The sequence below is a fragment of the Chelonia mydas genome, chromosome 9 (assembly GCF_015237465.2).
Source record: "Chelonia mydas isolate rCheMyd1 chromosome 9, rCheMyd1.pri.v2, whole genome shotgun sequence".
NCBI lineage: Eukaryota > Metazoa > Chordata > Testudines > Cheloniidae > Chelonia > Chelonia mydas.
The window spans coordinates 84200840-84222993 of record NC_057855.1 but is presented as its reverse complement, the minus strand read 5'-3'; the positions used below and the strand labels follow the sequence as shown (position 1 = coordinate 84222993).

The window sequence follows — 22154 nt, the reverse complement described above, 5'->3', positions numbered from 1 at the left end:
AACAGAGGGTGTGCTGGCAAGTCCCACACTGTTAAGTACATCTGAGAGGAAGATCTTTTCAACTGCTACAAATGTTTTCCAAACAACCCCTGGGGACTGTTCATCCTGTATTATAACCCATTGAGACTTCCTCTGCCTCTTCCCTCTCAGCAAGGCCTCCTGTAACAATTTCCTGGTAAAATCATAAATGAATGCAGTTTAGATTTCTTTGAGTTATACTTGTTGCACTTTGTATTTTTCTACATGCAACTGTCAATCTGCCAAGGCCTAAATGTAGGACATGCTGCAAGCTAACCCACAATGAGCACCATCAGAAAAAGGCATAGAACAGATTTCAGCAGAATGGAATTCATTTCTTTAGTGTCAATAATGTTGATTATAATCTCTGCATTAGGAGGCACCATTGTTTAGGTCAACTATTTGTATTAAAGGCAGGAGGACTGGGATAATAGAGGGGACAGTGTGCTTATAAAATATGCAGATGACACCAAGCTGTGAGGAGCCATACGCACTTTGGAGAACAGGACTGGAATTCAAAATGACCTTGACAGATTAGAAAAATCTGTCTGAAATCAACAGGATAAATTCAATAGAGACAAGTGTAAAATACTTCACTTAGGAAGGAACCCCCTGCAAACAAATGCACAATTAAAAAATGGGAACTAACTGCTAGCTGGCTGTGCTGCTGAAAAAGGATCTGGGGATCACAAATTGAATATGAGTCAACAGTGTGACAAAGTTGCAAAAAAGGCTCATGTCATTCTGGGGCCTATGAACAGGAGTGACATATGTAAGATACAGGCAACTCTACTTGGCACTGGCAAGGCCTCAGCTGGAGTACTGTGTCCAGTTCAGGGAACCACACTTCAGGAAAGATGGGGGGTTGGACAGAATCCAAAAGAAAGCAACAAAAATGATAATAGGTTAGAAAACCTGACCTATGAGGAAAGATTAAAAACATCTGGGCATATTTAGTCTTGAGAAAAGAAGATTGAGGGGGTGACCTGATCAGAGTCTTCAAAACAGGTGAAGGGCTGTTATACAGAAGACAGCGATCAGTTATTCTCCATGTCCATTGAAGGGAGGACAAGAAGTAATGGGCTTAATCTGCAGCAAGGGAGATTTATGTTGGATATGAGGGGGGGAAAAAACCTAACAGTATAGGCAGTTAAGCTCTAGTACACACTTCCAAGGGAGGTTGTAGAATCCCCAACACTGGAAGTTTTTTAGAATCTGTTGAACAAACACCTGTCAGGGATGGTCTAGATCAACTTGGTCCTGCCTCAGAGCAGGAGGCTGGACTGATGGCTCTCAGGGTCCCTTCCAGCCATTCATGTCTAAGATTCTGTGAAGATCTCCCCCCTGAAAAGGAGCAGGGGGAAGTAAGACTGGAACAGAAGCAAAGAGGCAACAAAGGATGACTATCCAAGTGAAGGGCATCGAAGCAGTGTGTCAGAAAACACAATTTCTAATGGACATCCATATAGAAATCTTGGTACAGAAACTCTGACATCATCTATATCTCACCTTGGGTCTATTTAGGAGCCCCATTGCAGAATATATCAGCATATCCCTGACCTTAAGGGTCATAATCCTGCTGAAATAACACACTTGAAGTTGGGCACATGTGTAAGTGCTTGCCTGAATTGGGACCTTAGACTGTAAACTTTGACTGTCTCTTAATATGTTTATACAGCACCTAGCAAAATGGGGTGCCAATCTCAATGGGGGTTGTCGGCACTACTGTGATCCAAATAAATCTAACACTATTTATGTCCAGCAGACTACACTTTTCCATTTTGTGCTTTATTTCTAGCTACCATAATCTCAGAACTGACTGCACCATGAGTACCCAGTATGCATCCAACGCATTGTAAGGTATTCATTATTGGTCTGTCTTGTAAATGTCAATGTATTGTTTCAGAGGGAGTTACCTGGTAGTGCTGATGCACATTATGAAAAAGGACTTGTGTAAGCACTATTCAGTCAATGAAGAAGTGCTGTACTTTATTTGGGGGAGCGGTTGCAAACAGAAGGAGCGTTTCCTCTCTTTCTCAAACTAGAGCCAGTTCTTGGGATGGAGTTGCTTCCTAGGATCCAGGTATTCGTGCAGACCTCCCAACAGTCCCAGGTTTTGCAAGATTGTCCTGGTTTCACCTATAAAACCCCCTGTCCTGGTTGAAATGGTTCTTGGCTTGCAGGGCTGGCTGGGCTTGACTTCCTGCTCCAGGCATTGCAACCTGCTTCTCCTCTTCCTGTGCTCTCTAATGTGCTCCTTGCTCTGAGACCACGTATGCCTCCCCACAGGCCTTTCCTGGCCCCTGTCCGAGCCTGGCACATACTCAGAATGTCAGAGCAGAGCCCAGCCAGCCCCTCACGACAGGAGTTGCTGCAACAGGGTGAGTGCAGGATGAGCTCTCTCTGCAACTCTCCCACTCTCTGGGGGCAGGTCCAGCCCACTTTAGTCCATGAGAACATTGGGAGGGATATTGGTGTTTGGGCTGAGATTCCTGAAAGAAGGGTTTGCCAGCATGCCATTTGTGACCACCTCTGACCTAGGACTGGTGTGTGCATGTAAATCCAAGTTACACTTGGAATACACCCACACTCCTTGTCACGGACGTCTCCTCCAACATGAAGCAGACCTGGAAGGCCCCATCATGTTCTATGGCTTAGTAGAGTGGCGACAATATTGAACAAAATTTAGTTTAAAGAAAAAAAAATTCTCCTGACTCCAATAAGGATCCAATTACCTGTCCCAAGGCCCAGCCTGATCCCTCCGAGGAAGTGATTGGTTAGTTTTTCATGATCCCACACAGTCAGCTCAACACAGGCATCTTTCAGATCTTCTGTGTGGAACCCATCATACACAATAGTGTGATTAAAAACAGGGTTTGGGTCTCTTTTAATAACTCTGGTCTTCTGGTAACTCTTCTTACTGGTGTCTGGAAGCACATAGCTTAGAGAGGAGAAAAAAAATCATTATATAATGCAGAGTTAAACAATTTTTAAAACTATTTTCTGGTTTTGTTTTTTGGAAAGGATAGATCTGAACTAAATTTCTGGGTCCACTGACTCCTCAATTGTGAGCTTACGGGAAATTTGGTCTCAATTTAACAACTAGTCTCTAGAGACATTAGAATAGTCAAAAGTTTTAAATGAAAGATTTTTTGTCATAAGATTCCATCTTAAAAGTGAAAGTTTTCAGGAAGAGTTTTCTCTATTTTAAAATTTGATGGTTTTGGCAAAGATTTGGTGAGCATTTATAAAAATTATTCATTTTCAGTTTATATTTATAAAAATAAATTTGATTTTTTAAAATAAACAATGTCTTGAACGGACATTAGCACAAGAACCCAATTACTGTGATACTTAACAATAATCCAGTACCAATCCTAATAATAGTTCTGGACCACATCTCAGCACAAATTCTAAACAAGACTGAAAGTCCTACAGGATCCAACCCTAACACAAACTCAAAGATTCCTACAAGAAATACACCCAAGGGTAGCACTGGTACAATTATTGACCTTAACCCAAAACGAACACCTACTGGTCCCAACCCTACACCTAGCATGGTGAAACGTACCATGGTTAGAGGTTCCCCATTGGCCACAGTCCTACCCTAGGTTAGGCCCTGTTCCAGCCACAACTCTAGATCACAGATCTCTTCCAGTCCCAACCCTAATGGCTCTAATCCAAACCCTAGCCTGGAAAGCTCTACCGATCCAAACCCTAATCATATCCCGGAGAGCCCAACCAGCCCCAAACTCTAATCCTAGCCTGGCAAGCCCTACCAGCTCCAAACCTAATAGGCCAGCAAGCCTTACTAGCTCCAACTCTGGCCCAGTGAGTCATACAGTCCCCACCCCTGGCCTTAGACTAGCAAGACTTACCAGCCCCAACCGTAACGTGAGCCCAGGGCCCTCTGCTGGCCCCAACCCTAACCTGAGCCTAGGGAATCCTACTGGCTGCAAACCTCAACCTATGCTGGGGTGATTAGGGCTAGCCAGGCCAGGGTTTGTGTTGAAGTCAGTCAAAGGCCCACCCCTAATCCTAGCCCAGGGCCTTGTATTAATTTAGATGGAACATATGGGCCCGAAGGGTCAAAGGTGTTAAGGATCTTGTCATTGTCCAACATTAAAGAAGGTTTGGGATAGAGAAACCTCAGCCTGCTTAGTATCATGGCAAACACCTTTACAAATCTTTTAAAACCATGTATTAAAGATACAGAAAAGAAGGAAAAACAGATAATGCAATTGAAATGTAAAGTTTTAAACAAGGCTTTCATTTTAACACCATCCCTTGTTCCCTTTCCCTTTAGCTAGAGAGATTTTAGAAGGACTATCCCTCTTAGTATCTTAGATGGTAACTGTCCTTTTTGGGGAAGAGAGAAGAAGTTAGTAGAGTTGGGCTGGAATGGTCATTGCTGTTATTAAAGTCTGATCCTGTTTCCTAGAAGAAAAAACAAGATGAATGCAAAAAGAGGAGAAACCAAAAAACACCAAAGATAGAAAATGTAGCTTCTGTTTCCGGCATTGATTCTTGCAACCTTACAGCAGGAAAAAACACAGGCACAGCACACAGTCTTACCAGCAACTTTGAGACTGGCAAACTTATACCAGCATCAAGCTGGTTAGGGCACTGCTTTTAGCAGCTTCACTCTGCTCACAGGCTTACAGAAGTGTTGCAAAATATACAGTCTTAGCTAACTAAGCCAGACTCTTACCAGACAGAAGGAAAAACGAGAGGGATAGGAATGAGAACAAAGATGGGGAAGGAAAAGAATAGAAAGAAGGGGGACAAAGTCTCACATCCCAGTTGGTATTCAGGATTTAGCTGAAGCCCGCAAAGGTGGGGATGTCATTTTTCTCCCTCTCTGACCCAGTCTGGTCAGGACATCTCTTAGGATTAGAATAAAGAAGGTCGGAGGTCCCAGGAAATGGTGGGAGTGGCAGGCATGATGGTGAAGTTCACTCCAGTAGCCAATTTTTCCTTCCAAAAAAATTTTTCTTTAAGGATCTCCCCACCCCCAACGGAATAGTCCATCCTTTCACTATTTTGTCCACCAATTAGGCCTAATTTCTGACACATCAATTTTGATTTTCAGCCTCACATGGTCTTGTTTACCAGGCATGATTTTAACACAGTCCTTGAGTTATATCAGTACACCTTTTTGTTTGGAGCGGTTCAATCAGTCTGTCTTCCTTTTGCAACTTTCCCCATCAACATTTGCTGTTGCAGGTTATTGTGACACTTCAAGAACTTTCACTCATTGTGAGCTCAGCTGTGAACAATTAGCATAAATCTGTAGGCCCAACTGTCACAACAGCCCTCTGACAGCCCTAACCCTAACCTTAGCTTTAACCCTGGGGCCTTCTGCCAGACCCAAACCTAACTGTAGGCAGGCAAGCCCACAGATCCCAACCTTAAACCAAGCCTGAGCCCTCTTTCACCTATCCTCTGGGGCCCTCTGCTGGCTCCACCTCTAACCCTAGTCCTGGAGCCATTGCCTGCCCCATTCCTAATGCTTATCATAGCCCAGGGCCCTTTTCTGGCCTAATTGTAGCTGGGCGAGCCCTGCAAGTCCTAACCTTAACCCTAGCCTGAGGCCCTCTGCTGGCCCCATTGCTGACCCTCAACTCTATCCCTTTCCTCAACCTTAACCCCCATTTGGGGATCATAGCCTTACCATTCCATCAGCTCTCCCTTCAACCATTCAAAAGTCATTATTTAAGCTCAAAAAATTGTGACATTGGACTTAAATTCATGAAATTAAAAAATATATATATTTGGTTTTTTTCTATTTGTCATCTTGTTTGGGATTTTAACGTTCATGTGTTCACACTTGTCTCCCCAACAAGTAGGCTAAAAATCTTTCATTAAGAAAAAAGCAAGGTAAAATTCTGTGTAATCACTTTTATTCAGGAGCTAGGGCTCTATAGAAAACATTTAAAATTGTGTGTTTTGGCAGCACTCCAATCCACATCAGCTCAAACACTTGCCCCAGAGTCCCTTAACGGCAACTCACATCCACATCCAAGGTGCCCTACCCACCATGAACCTAGGGGACCAACCCCTCGTTGAATGACACTTATGATTTCAAACCTTAAATCTAGTCTGTGGTCTTCCATCAGCCCTATCCCTAACTCTACTAGTCTACAATACCCCATACCTTACTTGAAGGCCACTTACAGGCTCCAACCTTAAACATAGTTCAGAGACAGAAATCCTATACGACAACATTAACCTCTCCACAATCAAACCATAGCTTGAGCCCCCCAGTTTTGCCCTTACCCAGGGTCTTGAATTAGGCCCCAAGTCAAACCCAACCCAGCAACCACCACCAGTTCCCATGGTAACCATTCACCCATAACACTAATCCTGGGTACCTAACAGCTCCAGGCCTAACCCTAGTCCAGAGAACTCTACAGGCCCCAATTCTCACCCTATAGCTCAAGGCCAGCACAGGTCACAACACATTTAACTACTACCCTGGCTACTCCAACTTGTTCCAGTTGTAACCCTGGCTTGAGGACCACTATCAGCCCTAACTCCAACCTTACCTGGGGCCCACTACATGTCCCAACACTCACCTATCCCTGGGCTACAACTGGCCCCAACTGTAACCCTAGCCCATAGACTTGTCAGAACAGTTTGAAGGGAAATGTTGAGAAATGCTCTTTTTTCCGTAAAACAGATAAAATTTGAAAAGCCGACAATATTTTGGACATATTTAATAGATTCGTAGATTGTTAAGCTCAGAGGGGACCACTGTGATTATCTAGTCTAGCCATCTGTGTAATACAGGCCAGAGAACTTCCCTGTATTAGTTACTGTTTCAAGTCCCACAGTTGTGTTTGAAATGGAGCATATCTTTTAGAAAAACATCTCATCTTAATTTAAAAATTGCCAATGGCATAGAACCCACCACAATCTTTGGTAAGTTGTTCCAATGGTTAGTTACCTTCACTGTTAAAAATTGCAATTTATTTCTAGTCTAAATTTGTCTATCTTATTACAGACTGAAAAGCCCTCTATTATCAAATTTCTGTTCCCCATAGAAGTACTTCTAATCTGTAATCAAGTCACCCCTTAACCTTCTCTTTATTAAGCTAAATAGATTGAGCTCCTTGAATCTTTCACAATAAGGCAGGTTTTCTAATCCTTTAATCAGGGCTCTTCTCTGAACTCTCCCCAATTTTTCAACATCCTTCTTAAAATGTAGACACCAGAACTGATGCAGTATCCCAGTAGTGATTGCACCAGTGCCAAATACAGAGGTAAATATAGCCTCTCTACTCTGACTCTACACTCTCTTGTTTATACATCCAAGGATCACATTAGCCCTTTTGGCCACAGAACTGCACTGGGAGCTCATGTTCTGCTGACTATCCAACATGACCGCCCCCCCCCCGAGAAAACACAACACTTCACTCTTCCCCATCTCAGCTGCCTTTATAAACTTGAACACGTTTTGCTGAGACCAAGACTGAAACTATGGTTCTGTACTTTACATGCTTATGTGATGATTAGAGTGGTGCAGCCACGCTGTTTAAGTATATCAATCTTTCACACGAAAAGGAGAGTACAAAGACAAGCCTCCCTTACCTCCGTGTGTGTGTGTGTGCGCGTGTGTGCGCTTTGATACACAAAATTCTCAATTTCGCCTGAACGCACAAGGTCAGACCCAGAGGCCCTCCCTCCATTTTTACTCAATCCTCACTTAGGCAAAACTCCCATTGATTTCAGTGGGAATTTTGCCAGAGTAAGGACTTCTGGATATGCTCTATGGTGAGCAACAAAAGGCAATTCACTTCAGATGATCCTAGAGAACAGAGCACTGCACCTAAGATAGCGTGCAGCTATTTATAAGTGCAAAGAACTGATGCACTGCTAGGTATGACCGTTAGAAGAAAACAAGCCTCCAAAAAGACATCTCCAGGAAGGTGTGTGTGTGAGCCCTGCATCTAAACTAAGATCTTCCCCACTTGTGTATATGGGAAAAAGCTCATACAATTACCATTTCACAAAGGAGTCAACTCCAGAAGGGCGCAACTGTGGGAGGTCCTTGCTGTCTTTGACCCAGATATGAACTTCCCCAGATGAAGGATTCTTTGGACCTGCCATTTCAGAAAATAGAACTGTTTTCAATCAAGTCCTAATAGTAGTCAGCAAGCAGAGGAGCAGCTTCCTTCACTAAAGTGTGAAGAGGTGGATCCAGGGCCAAACTCTGCCCCCTACTTCCCACAACACAGAACAGCTAGATACCAGTTGTGCTGGTATGCAGCCGCTTATCAGCTTGTTAGTCCCAATGAAACACTCCTACTAGAGACATTAAAACAGCACTTCCTCTCACGGGCCAACAGAAGGTGCTACACCCCCAGAAAAGCCATTTTATCAGGACAGTCTGGCTGTGTAGCAGCTTGGGAGGTGGAGACAGTATGTGCTCACAGCCAGAGGCAGAGGCACTGGCAGGACTGAAAAGCTCTCTGCAGCATGGGAGAGAGAGGAGACACCTGATCTGCATTACTGAGGGGAGATAGCAAAGAGTACAAGGGTATGTTCTATCCTCTTTTCTGCTCATTTCATCCTAAATCTGCTGTTGTCCTAGTGCTCACCCACACCGCTTCTTCCCACTTCAGAGAAAGATTTCCTTTGGACCCTATCAGAGGTCCAAGCAGACTGTAGTCCCCTGGCTAATGAATGTTTCCACCCAAGACTAACACAGAAGGATTTCCATCCCCTTTCCCTCCATAACACCCCACGTTGCAGCGACCAGCCCCCATGGTGGAGGAAGTCTAAACAGGGCTCCATTCAGAGCTTGCCAGCACGGCTGTCTTAAAACTGTGGGCAGAGTGCACTGATGAGTGAGACCAAGGCTCCTGTCTAACCCGGAGCTGAGCACAAACCATACACAACCTGCATACTGAAGTACACAGCACCTGCGGCTCTTCATTCACGCGAATCACAAAGACCATCTCTTGCTCTAATGAGATTATCCTTTAATCAGGCCTTAAATAGACTGGGTTGCAAGCTGCATGCCCTGTAGGCACGGCAATATTTCTTCTTAATGTATAAAATATATTTTACCTAAGCTTCCTGGTGGGACGTATTTAATAGACAGATTCATCACGCCTCGATGATCCACACCATTAATGGCAGAGAGGGTCTGAAAAAGAAAGATCCAAGATGTGCTAATACAAGCACATGTTTAGCCTAAAATACACTGCAGCATTTAAGAGCAGTCGGGATGTTCATACGGATAGTCCTAGGTATTCATGGCTGGGGCAGTCTGTTCTCGGGGGAGGGCTCTTCACTCTGAGGCTTTGCTTCCTCACTTGGAGTGTGAGAACCCAAAGGCCCAAAACTGGTTTGTGATTTTGTTAAACCAGTTTGAGACACACTAATGGGGCTTGATTTTTCAGAGGGCAGGTGTTCATCACTTTCTGAAAATCAGGTCTCTTGAAAGGGATCTCAAACTGGGCATCTCAACATGGCGGCACCAACAAGTCCATTGTCACTTGATATCCAAGTTATCTGACTGTCAGGGTGTGTTGCAATGCCTAGTTATAGAAGGAAAGAGGTTGTAGCCTTGAGATGTTCCAATAACTTTCTCCTACATGCAGTATGTGAAGAAAACAGAGAAATGGAATGACACTTTTTGCTTTGCCTTTGTCTGGACCGCCTTCTGATTAATTTCCAAGTGCAAAGTAAGCTGCTGCTTTTGACTTAGAAATTGCCATGTAGTTTGGGCCTTGCCTCTCTGCCTACTGCGGCAGTTAGAGATCAGATGAGGCACTAACAGATCCCAGGTTTCCATTGGGCAGTTACAGTAACTTTGCAACGGATGCCCCACTCTGGCCCCAAAGGCCCCATTTCCAGGTGGAGCGCTGTGTCCTTTCATTGGCGCTGTGCCATTTGTCAAGCTGTTACTTAAGATATTGAGTTCTTTAACATTTTGATAAAATATTCACATCAGAAACTCTCAGTCATAATTAACAAATTAGTAGGATACCAGCTGAGACATACTTACCCGTGGCTTCAGCATGTACCAGTTGAGCTTCTTGTTGCTCCAATCCCAGCTAGCTAGGTCTATTTCTATCTCTCCCAAGAAGCTGTTACGTCCTAGTGGGTCATTGTGCCACACGGAAAGATTTAATTTTTGGATCAGCAACACCATTTTCTCTATTTTATACTAGAGAGGAGAAAAAGAGGGTTGGACTGCTCAAAATATTTTGCTTTTGTCTGAATGTTAAATATAATTTTAAGATAGACCTAGTTTTTTATCATTGCAAACGCAAAGTAATAACCTGTCTCAATCCAGCCCAAAGAAAGAAAGAATCTATAGAAAACAAACCAAAAGACACCCGCTCAATGCTTATTTCAAAGGACTGGGCCCCCTTCTTTGGAAAATTATAAATCCCATGTCAGCCTAGTCTTGTGCTGCTTCATACTTGATTCAGATATTGCTTAATGCCTTTTTCTGGGAGCAGGGAAACAGTGACTTCTGTTTTTATAAGGATGCCCCAATAGATTTACAAGAATTATTATGCAGGATTTTTTATTTTAATTAATCCTTCGAGCGCTCATCAGTAAGATCATAGTGGTGAATGCTGCATATTCCTATGTTATGAATGGTAGCCAGTGCAGGGTAGAGGAAATACATAGCTCAGGCACAGCTGGTCATAGGGGCTCTCAGAACTCATTAAAACTCCCTCTTCCAATCCCAGTATTGCCAACCCTAAACATTCAAAAATCATGAGTCAGCCCTCCCAATAAATATAAGATTAGCTTTAAAAGCCATGAGATTTGTAGAGAGAATATACATTTGGGGGTCTTTTTATTGGCCCTCTGCTTTTATATTTTCAAATTTTCCTTCGCAACCAGCTAGAGTTTTTTGCCTTTCAGAGAAAGCAGAGATTCTCATGTTATCACAGGCTTCCAGCACCTGTGGCTTTAAGAAACCCACCAAATTATCATGAGTCTCATGATAAAGTCGTGAGGGTTGGCAACATCTCAATTCTCTGATTTTGGGGATTAAGAAAGGTTTTAGCTAATTGCCACTTCTTTTGCATTTGTTTAAAGTAAGTTTGTAGCCTCTTGTTCTTGCAAAAAGCCTTGAAAGCGTAACCCAAACAACAGGGCTGGATACCGGCCACTGATTTTTCCAAAAGATCTGAGGTTATCTGCAAGCCACCCCTTCTCCTTCCCTATCCCCTCCTCCCCAGACTTTGGGGTCTGTAAAACCCTCACGCACAAGTCCCTTGAAATTTTGGAGGATCCCAGACCTATTTATGCAGTGGGAACAGTGCCACCCTGGACATTACTGATGGCACAAGGGTCACTACCACAAGCTCCCTCCAGGCCAGTACCTACGCAAGAACAGGGTCCTTTGCTAAGCTGCCAGTGTTAAGAGCAGAAGGGAACCAGCAGATCTAGTCTGCTTTCCTGTATATCACAGGCCAACAGCACCAGCCAGCACCCCCGCACAAAACCCAACCACTGAAATGAGACCAAAATGTGATAGCCCACAGGAGACTAGTCTATTACGTGCCACAGACAGAGAATAGGAGGGACCGAGGTGCACCAGTGCCTGAGGCTCCTGTAATAGCAGGGAAACGATTAGGTGAGATGAGGAGGGGCTGTTGATAGCCTGGTCTAGTGGACACACAAGCCTGACAGCTAATGACTAGAGTTCTCATCCCAGTTTTGACAGGTCTCACTCTGTGGTCTTGGTCAAGTCACTTAACCTGTCTTAATTTCCTCAGTCCATGAGGGTTTAATAATAATTACCCATCTCATAAAAGTGGATGTGACACTTCAGTAGTTACCGTTTATAAAGAACTAACATTCACCAGAATGCACACAGAGAGTTAGTTTTATCCAATGTTGCTTTTGTGAGCTGTATAGGCCTTCTAGTTATCTATCCACATCACAAAACCCAATATAGTATCCTTGCTGGCAGCCTCACCCTAGAGGTCAAAGCATGAATGCGCATGGTGGCTGGGCTATCTTCTCAGTCATAGATTCATAGATACTAAGGTCAGAAGGGACCATTATGATCATCTAGTCTAGTAATGGAGGTAGCCTGCTTAGACCAGGGCTGGGTGACATTGCAGGGAACACCAAGCTTGAGGGCCACATCCAAAGGGGTTAGGAGTACCCACAATTCTGAGTGAAGTCAACAGGGGCTTGCAAGTGCTCGGCACTTCTAAGGATCAGACCCTGGTGTTGCCAGCAAGATCCAGGTGTGCTAGAATAAAGCTCGTCAGAAATGTCCTTACTCTTAACACTTCGTTGTAAATGGGATTCACTGTTCTCTTCTTCACCGAGGTTTTTCTCTTGCCCATTCTAGCTTTGTCTGGGAGCAGGTAAGTTTTGACATACCTGGAAAAAAAAGAACCCCAGCTGAGTAACATTCCACATTGCCATACTCCAACAAACGGGAGATTTCTGAATGGTTACATGGAATTTATGCTAACAAAAGACCTGTAGTTTACAATCTGGAACCAAAACTAAGAAACCGGTTAGAATATTAACTTGGCTTCTGCATGAAATTATAAATCATTCAGTGGAGATGGATGAACTCTAATGAAACCAGAAGAAGGTGGCTCCCCAGCCAATATGTAAAACTGGTAATGATTTAGAAAGCATTAAAGACCATTTTCTGTAACAGTAAATGGGGTAGTGGATCAGCTGTCATACCATAAGATATCTGTATGTGCAAGATCGCAGTGACATTGTGCAAGGGTGAAATAAGAGAAGAGAGGAGGAGAGGTGGGATGTCTCAAGGGGACTGAGCCTGTCACCATGTTTGAGTCCGAACTGTGTTGGTGGTAATCAGAAGCTATCACCGTCTGAAACCATCCAATTGCTAGTGGAGAAGCATCCACATCAGAAGAACCACCATTACAATTAGGACCAAAGTGCTCTTTTTTAGGGATTCTCCATAGAGAGGCCAAGGATTGATAAGGCACAAAATGGACACAGGAGAATATACCCCAAATATACTGTGAAGTTCCATCCTAGACAAATGCTCTATTATCTGTATTGATCTCCAGCAGGCTTAAGGTGAGGGATGTAAGGTCTTCAGAATGCTTTATGCTTTGGAAATGCCTGTCTAGCTTGTCATGCCAATACAGTGTTTGGAATTTGCCTGAGAAAGGAACTACCCTTTTGCTCCCAGAAGTAATACCTCCAGGTCAGGATTATGGCACATAGGTGTGAGGGAAATTTGTAAATTATTGCTTGGGTGACAGAGGATGATCGCACAGATAGGGTACTGGATTAACGGACTTGGGTTCAATTCCCAGCTCTGCTTCAAACTCCTGGTGAAGTCATTCCGACTCTGTGCCGCAGCTCCCCATCAGTGAAATGGAGATTAATAATTCTTGCCTGCCTCACAGGATAATTTATTAATGTTTGCAAGTCATTCAGATACTATGGCAATGGGGCCACATATGCAGATAGATTTCCTTTCAGTGTATGGGGCACCTCTACACCAGAAGGAACGTACACTAGGTTCAAAATTTGCTACTGCAGAGTATTACTTGTGCATCACACCAAAAGTGTTTCTTAAAATTTCCCCCTCCCCCAAAATTGTACTGTGGGTTTTGTCCTACGCTGTAGATCCAAAAGACATCCACTGAAGGTCCTATAAAGGTTAAAAGGGAGATTATTCTATTCAGCTTCACATGATGGAGAACCATCACGGACATCCACAAATATATGTTTGCAATGTTGTGATGGAGTTTTTGCCACTACATGCCAAAGGTCTCTAGGAACCAAAATAAACAAGAGTCTGATCATAAGGAGTATCATGCACCCATCTAAGTTCCCTCTAAGCTGCACAACAGGCTATCAAGCAGGTGAGGAGAGGCACCTCTCCCCCAGACCCAGCCTCAGAGCTGCTGCGGCGAGAGAGGGCTGGGGGGAGTCCTCTCTCCCTGCCGCAGCCGTGGGGCAGCTTGCACCCCAAACACCTTATCCCTGGCCCCACCCCAGAGCCCACACTCCCAGCTGGAACCCTCATCCCCCGCTGCACCTCAACCCTCTGCCACAGCCCTGAGCCCCCTCCAACACTCCAAACTCCTCAGCCCCACCCCTGCCACACATCAACACCATATCGGTGCACATAGCAAAATTCATTCCGCACATGGATGTAAAAAATTAGAGGGAACTTTGGCACCCATATCCCCTACTGTCTTCAACAGGAATTCCAGGTGCTCAGGCCCTGGTCATGACCAGGGCCTGAAGTTTCAAAATCCCATTCAAATTTAAGTCAGTGGCAAATCCCTTATCGATTCCAGTGAGTGCAGGGCTAGCAGCCAGTAAGGCAGTACTGCCAAGCCAACGGGAGAAATCTGGAGGAGGGAGGGAGGAAACCAATACATTTCTAAACAGAAAACATTAAACAGGTAAAGCAAGAATCCCCTAGGGAAAATGATCAGGCAATTTAGAAATAAAACCAAAACAAATAAGCCTCACTCACGGGTCAGATCTGCCTTTCTTCTCATCCACCACTGCCAGGTCCTTGCACTGGGAAACACAAATCTGGAATTCTCGGTTTTTCTCATCATAATCCAGAGCAAACTGAACAGTCCCTTGTGCATCCACGCTCCCAAAATCACCACTGTAGACGCTGAGAACGCTACCACTTACCTGTCCAGGCAGAAGAACAAGGTTAGTGCTAATAAGGTAGGCAGCCTCATTATGCTGGGAAAAGCAACAATTAAAGTACATTCACAGCAAAACACGCTGTAAAAACTCTGTACTTGATCTTAGCTGGCTCCTGGGTACCAACATAACACTGGCCCAATTCATGTGACTAAGGGCTGTGGGATCAAGTCCTTGTGGAGTGTGGGCCAGGTGCAGATGGGAATACTCTTTCAGGGCCATGCTATTAAGTACTGGATGTCTGAATTCACCAAATGACACAGAATTTTTTTTTCATCCTGAGACCTCAAAGCGCTCTGTGAGAATGAGGGTAGCTGGGTCTCCTGACCATGGCAGACCGAATGAGCCATTTTACCCCAGCACACAACAGGACAGCTGTCTGTTATTCTAACCCAATATCACCATTGGGTTTTTCAGAAAAGAAATAAGTTGAGACTACCAGAACTCCTTGCATGTAAATCTACAAAAAGAAATGGAGTACTTGTGGCACCTTAGAGACTAACCAATTTATTTGAGCATAAGCTTTCGTGAGCTACAGCTCACTTCATCGGATGCATACTGTGGAAAGTGTAGAAGATCTTTTTATACACACAAAGCATGAAAAAATACCTCACCCCACCCCACTCTCCTGCTGGTAATAGCTTATCTAAAGTGATCACTCTCCTTACAATGTGTATGATAATCAAATTGGGCCATTTCCAGCACAAATCCAGGTTTTCTCACCTCCCTCCCCCCCACACACAAACCCACTCTCCTGCTGATAATAGCTTATCTAAAGTGACCATGATAATAGTGACCACTTATCTAAAGTGATCATAGATAGCTTATCTAAAGTGGCTATGTAGACTCCCTCCTCAGGCCCTACGCTACCAGCACTCCCAGCTACCTTCGAGACACCACTGACTTCCTGAGGAAACTACAATCCATCGGTGATCTTCCTGATAACACCATCCTGGCCACTATGGATGTAGAAGCCCTCTACACCAACACTCCACACAAAGATGGATTACGAGCCGTCAAGAACACTATCCCCGATAATGTCACGGCTAACCTGGTGGCTGAACTTTGTGACTTTGTCCTTACCCATAACTATTTTACATTTGGGGACAATGTATTCCTTCAGATGAGCGGCACTGCTATGGGTACCCGCATGGCCCCACAGTATGCCAACATTTTTATGGCTGACTTAGAACAACGCTTCCTCAGCTCTCGTCCCCTAATGCCCCTACTCTACTTGTGCTATATTGATGACATCTTCATCATCTGGACCCATGGAAAAGAAGCCCTTGAGGAATTCCACCATGATTTCAACAATTTCCATCCCACCATCAACCTCAGCCTGGTCCAGTCCACACAAGAGATCCACTTCCTGGACACTACAGTGCTAATAAACGATGGTCACATAAACACCACCCTATACCGGAAACCTACTGACCGCTATTCCTACCTACATGCCTCCAGCTTTCACCCTGACCACACCACACGATCCATCGTCTACAGCCAAGCTCTGCGAAACAACCTCATTTGCTCCAACCCCTCAGACAGAGACAAACACCTACAAGATCTCTATCAAGCATTCTTACAACTACAATACCCACCTGCGGAAGTGAAGAAACAGATTGATAGAGCCAGAAGAGTTCCCAGAAGTCACCTACTACAGGACAGGCCTAACAAAGAAAATAACAGAACGCCACTAGCCGTCACCTTCAGCCCCCAACTAAAACCCCTCCAACGCATTATTAAGGATCTACAACCTATCCTGAAGGACGACCCATCACTCTCACAAATCTTGGGAGACAGGCCAGTCCTTGCCTACAGACAGCCCCCCAACCTGAAGCAAATACTCACCAGCAACCACATACCACACAACAGAACTACTAACCCAGGAACCTATCCTTGCAACAAAGCCCGTTGCCAACTGTGCCCACATATCTATTCAGGGGACACCATCACAGGGCCTAATAACGTCAGCCACACTATCAGAGGCTCGTTCACCTGCACATCCACCAATGTGATATATGCCATCATGTGCCAGCATTGCCTCTCTGCCATGTACATTGGTCAAACTGGACAGTCTCTACGTAAAAGAATAAATGGACACAAATCAGATGTCAAGAATTATAACATTCATAAACCAGTTGGAGAACACTTCAATCTCTCTGGTCACGCGATTACAGACATGAAAGTTGCGATATTACAACAAAAAACTTCAAATCCAGACTCCAGCGAGAAACTGTTGAATTGGAATTCATTTGCAAATTGGATACAATTAACTTAGGCTTGAATAGAGACTGGGAGTGGCTAAGTCATTATGCAAGGTAACCTATTTCCCCTTGTTTTTTCCTACCCCCCTCCCCCCAGACGTTCTTGTTAAACCCTGGATTTGTGCTGGAAATGGCCCACCTTGATTATCATACACATTGTAAGGAGAGTGGTCACTTTAGATAAGCTATTACCAGCAGGAGAGTGGGGTGGGGTGAGGTATTTTTTCATGCTTTGTGTGTATAAAAAGATCTTCTACACTTTCCACAGTATGCATCCGATGAAGTGAGCTGTAGCTCACGAAAGCTTATGCTCAAATAAATTGGTTAGTCTCTAAGGTGCCACAAGTACTCCTTTTCTTTTTGCGAATACAGACTAACATGGCTGTTACTCTGAACCTGTAAATCTACAGTTATTGGGCCAAATCCCAAAGTTCCTTACTCAACTGTTATACAGTTTTTCATTCAGATTGATTCCCACTGATGCCAGGGAATGCCCTACCTGAGTAAGGACTGATGAAAAACTGAGCAAGAACCTCAGGATTAGCCCCATTGTTATTACATTTTTGAAGCACTCTCAATGTACATGGTGCTGTACAAAAGAGAGGCAGACAAAACCCCTGCCCTGAGGAGCTGATGTACCATGAGATACATTCCTTTGTGTGTCTGGTTGCCAGGACTGCACGTACAAATTGTGCATCTGCACAGAGAAATGGATAGCTAGACACCTACATAGTCTTCTGCACTCACAAACACTGCTGTGCAAATGCTCACTGGCTTTGGGCCTCCATTTAAAAAAACAAAAAAAACAAACAAAAAAACCCCCACAGCCCATCCCATTGCCTTCAATAGGAGCAAGTGATTAGGCAGAAATAGAACACAAGCAAAGGGGTAAGTTCTATTACACCAATTACTTCGATTCATTGAAGGCATATGTTGATGGCATTGCAGGATACAAAGCAAGTCATTAACCTTCACAACACCCCTGGGCAATATTTCACTCCCATTTTATAGGGAGTTTTCCCTGTTATTCAGCCTCCCCTTTCTCCCTTCTTGACTTCATTTCATTACACCTCAGGAATCCCCTAAATATTTCCTCTCAGTTTTTGGAGCCAAATTCACTGCCCTAATAAGGTGCTGCACTGGCTTACCCCAGCAGAGAGTTTAGAGTTGGATTTTCTAAAGCACCTTAGTGAGTTAGACACACAAGACCTGTTGAAAGCTCCTGAACTCAGTTGGTCAGTTTTTAAAAATCCCACCCAACATACCTTCCCCATACTCCTCTCTTCACCTAGCTAAATATATTTAGATCATGTAATCTTCCCTCAGATCAGTTCCCTTAGTCCCACTTTTATTGTGCTTCTCTGAACTCCCTTCAATTTACTGACAACGGAAAGATGGTCTTGCTGTTGGGGCACTGGACTGGGACTCAGGAGATCGGAGTTTGGTTCCCAGCTCTGTCACATATGTCCTGTGTGCCCATGAGCAAGTCACTTAATCTGTGCCTCAGATCTCCAGCCATAAAACCAGGGTAATAATCCTTCCTTTCTCACCACATCGTCAGTTTTCTCTATTTAGACAGTAAATAGCTTGGAGCAGAGATTGTTTCTTATTCTGTGTTTGCGTAACACCTAGCACAATGGGACCTTGATCTTGGATGGGGCCTCTAGACACAAACTATAACATACATGCATAAATAATAAAAAGAAAATACAATCACTACAGTAATCCTCCTCCTCACAATAACATAATGCCCAGAAATAATGGGAGACTCCAGGTGCCATAGCACCAGAGCTAAATGCAGCGTCACTGCATCCTACCGCAAAACCTCTTTTTAGCACGATGAGCCCATTAAGTACCTACCGAAGAGACTGATGCCATGTCAGAGGAGTGGCTGCCAATGCTAGGAGTCTTTTTGTGTCTGTTAAACTGGAAGCTGATTTCTGAAGCAGTGTCCGATTCCGTCTGTGCAGAAAGTAACAGGCATCTTTAAACACTGCGGTACGAGCACTCTGAAGCACTATGCACAAAAACCAATAGCTCAGCAGACTCCCATTAGACGCAGGTTAGAAGAAGATTTAAAAGGAATGTAGTGCAGGGAGTCTCCTCAGGGATATTCCCTCTGTCTGACTGAAAGATCATCATTAATTGACGACCAATGGAGTGGCATGCAATCTCCCTTGCTGAAGAGATCACCACAACGTTATGGCTTGGGGGAGAATGACCAAGGAGAAGTTCTGGGTATCCTTTAGGACTAGTTCTGTTAAAAAGGATTTTTGATTCAATCTCCCAAACCTAAGGCCTAGTTTAGGATTATTCAGGGCTGGCTTTAGGGAAAATGGCACCCTGAGCAAACTTGCATTTTGTCATCCCAGGGCCCCACTCCCTCCCCAGGCTCCCCCCGCCCAGCCCCCACTGCCTCCCTACCCCACCCCACCCCCTATCCTCACTGCCTCCCCAGGCTCCCCACCCGGCACTCGCTGCCTTCCCCACCCCGTTGCCCCAAGCTCCCTTCTGTGGCCTCGCACCCTGGGCCTGCCCTGCTCCTTGCTTCTTGACCACAGTGCCCCACTGACCACAGCGCCCCATAAGGCCAGCCCTGGGAGTGCTCCAGTGTCATCTCCAGAGTTTATGGTTCAATCAACACTTAAAGAGAGCATTTGCAACCATGTATTTTACTGAGATGTTAAACATGTTATTCATGTTAAAGTTGGTGGAGTTTGGGCTACACGCACACCCCTACCTCAGATAGAAGGACAGGGGAAGATCTGCTCAGCTCTTTGGTTCGTTGGGGCTCAAGAAGTTGATGAGTTATCATTTGCGGCTTATTGTACGCTGTAGGCACAAATGGGGGAAAAAAGGCAACAAGTTGTCCTATAGGCTGAGGCAGGAAAACATAATGAAGACAGAACCAGTTTCCATTAACTGTGGCATATACTGTACATAGGGCTTGGGATGACCTAGGGAAATGATCTTGGAAGTCACTGGAGTTCTACCCACTTACTTCACAGCTGAATTTAGCCCTATAAAGTTGAATTGTATCCCTGAAAATAGCTCAGAAAAGTTAGCTAAAAAGTATTTCAACGAGTTTTCATTATATTTTTCAGAGTGTGTAAACTCCCTCTAGTGGCTAATTTAATTTAAATATTAGCCTAAAGAATTGTGTGTCACTTACTGTCTTCAGTCTGAACAACAACAGTTTATCTCCTTGTTAATTTATGATAGAATATAAACACAAAAACAAAATTATTGATATTTTCATCTCAGTGTATTGCATACAGCATTCACGGTTTGCAAAAAACACTAAGTATTTGTGCCTACAATTTAGGAGTTGTATACACTCTCCTTTCAATACTTTTGATAAAAACAGACAGATGCTTATTTTGAATCCAGCTTTCTCTTTGCAGTTATGTAGGTACCTGATCCAAAGCCCACTGAAATCCATCGGAAGAATCCCATTGATTTCAGTGGGCTTTGAATCAGATCATAAGTTATCAAATTCATTATTATGATCTAATTTGATCTTGATGCTGCATGAGATATGGGGGGAAAGTCATCTCACTTCTTCATTATTGTTAAGAAGAGTGATGTTGGTCACGAACATCTAACGACAAGTTCTGCTCCCAGTCAACTAGTGTAAATCAGGGAAACTTCACTGACTTTACTCAGTTCCTCCTGCTTTACACTGGTGTAACTTGGAGCAAAACTTGGTCCTGAGATTTTGGTCAGTCTTCAAATACATGGTATGCACAGATTCTTATTCACATTAAAAAACCCCCACAGTTACAGCGTTGGCACTGACTAGCTGGTTTTTCAGAATATGTGGCAACATCTCAGGGGGAAGATCCAAACTCCAAAATTAAACAAACAAGGGTGGGGGGGGGAAAAGCCTGTTGTGTTTTAAAAATGTACCACATTAAAAAGAGGGTTAGGCATTTAAACAACCAAGTTAAATAAAATCGATTTGATCCTTAACTTCTCTTTCCAATGACTAACCCCTTTCTGAAACAATGGGCTTGATTTTAAGATTATACCACACAAAACATTTCAGTCATGAAGGCCAATACACCCCACCAAGCTACAATGATCAAAGGGCCCAAGCACCCTCTCAGTAGTATGGAAACCTACATGTCATTTTTACCTCTAAACTGGAGTAAACACAATAAGCTGCTGATTCCAACCCTCCCTCCAGGTTTATTATTTTGCAAACAAATTACATCAAAACAACACTACATAGTTGGTTTTGCTATCTTCAGGGCTTATGGCTCTGAACAAAACTCCATAGCAATCTTAAAATAGAGGCTGAAATCCTGATCCTCTGTGCAAAGGCCAAATAACTGAGTTGTGCAGCGTGTAGGGACCTCGTGCAGCCAGTCTAGAACCACTACTGCAGCATCACCTCTTCCAGCCTCTCCCAACACAGAAACTGCAGCCAGCAGATCCACATTCTGCCATAGTCCCAACCCCATTATGCCACTGATTGGACTGCAGTGCACAGACAGCCAAGTTATGGCCTTTTCACCAACCCCCTGAAGCTCCCAAGATTTCACCTAGAAGAATGTATGACAAGCCAAAGATAAACATCAATTTGGTTAGAAGTTTACTGGGTGTGAATCAGCTTTCTAATTTGATGATGAAACATTCTTTGCTTAGTCCCCGTACAAGAACCCAATGGCTGCAAGATCCAGGCCGAAAGTATGAGCTTATGAAAACGTAAAAAAAAGAGGAAAGACAGACATTACTCACTCTCACTGGTTGTGTAAATGTTCACCACGCTCTTGGCTAGATTAATGCTATTCGCTCGTGCCAGAGCCATGGCAACAGGGGATTGATCCCCGCCTTCTTCTGAAATAAAATTAAACACCAAAGTACCAAAATAAGCAAATGAATAAAAAGAAGAAATAGATCGAGGGCTTGTGGGTCTCACCATCGGCATGTTAATTAAATATCTAGGACACTAACTGGATCAAATAAAGGAGGAGATTGAAAAGCACACACGGCAGTTTAGGCACTTGACTCTCATTGACTTTCAGTGGGAGGCAGGCATCTAACAGCCATTTGTGCCTTTGAAAAATCTCCCGCAAAACAAAACAAAAATGTATCTCCATCATGGAAAAGGCAAACGATAAAAGATTAATCTAGACCCCAAAATAGACCATCACAGGCACAAAGCTTCCCACACAACTCACACCACCTGGCAGGCTCATTCCTGTG

The 22154-nt window shown here is 44.0% G+C and overlaps 1 protein-coding gene across 3 annotated transcripts in view; it reads right to left on the bottom strand.

Moving 5' to 3' along the window:
- Positions 1–22154, bottom strand: part of LOC102941784 (synaptotagmin-like protein 2) — a 68251-nt gene that overhangs the window by 2985 nt on the left and 43112 nt on the right. For all 3 annotated transcript variants that reach the window (XM_043522614.1, XM_037909144.2, XM_043522613.1), the window contains 9 exons: positions 21687–21785; positions 19684–19775; positions 18804–18905; positions 14495–14664; positions 12288–12390; positions 10037–10198; positions 9094–9172; positions 8024–8123; positions 2754–2959 (listed from right to left, as the gene is read on the bottom strand). In XM_043522614.1, coding sequence (XP_043378549.1) covers positions 2754–2959; positions 8024–8123; positions 9094–9172; positions 10037–10198; positions 12288–12390; positions 14495–14664; positions 18804–18905; positions 19684–19775; positions 21687–21785 — 1113 coding nt within the window. The remainder of the gene's footprint in view (positions 1–2753; positions 2960–8023; positions 8124–9093; positions 9173–10036; positions 10199–12287; positions 12391–14494; positions 14665–18803; positions 18906–19683; positions 19776–21686; positions 21786–22154) is intronic.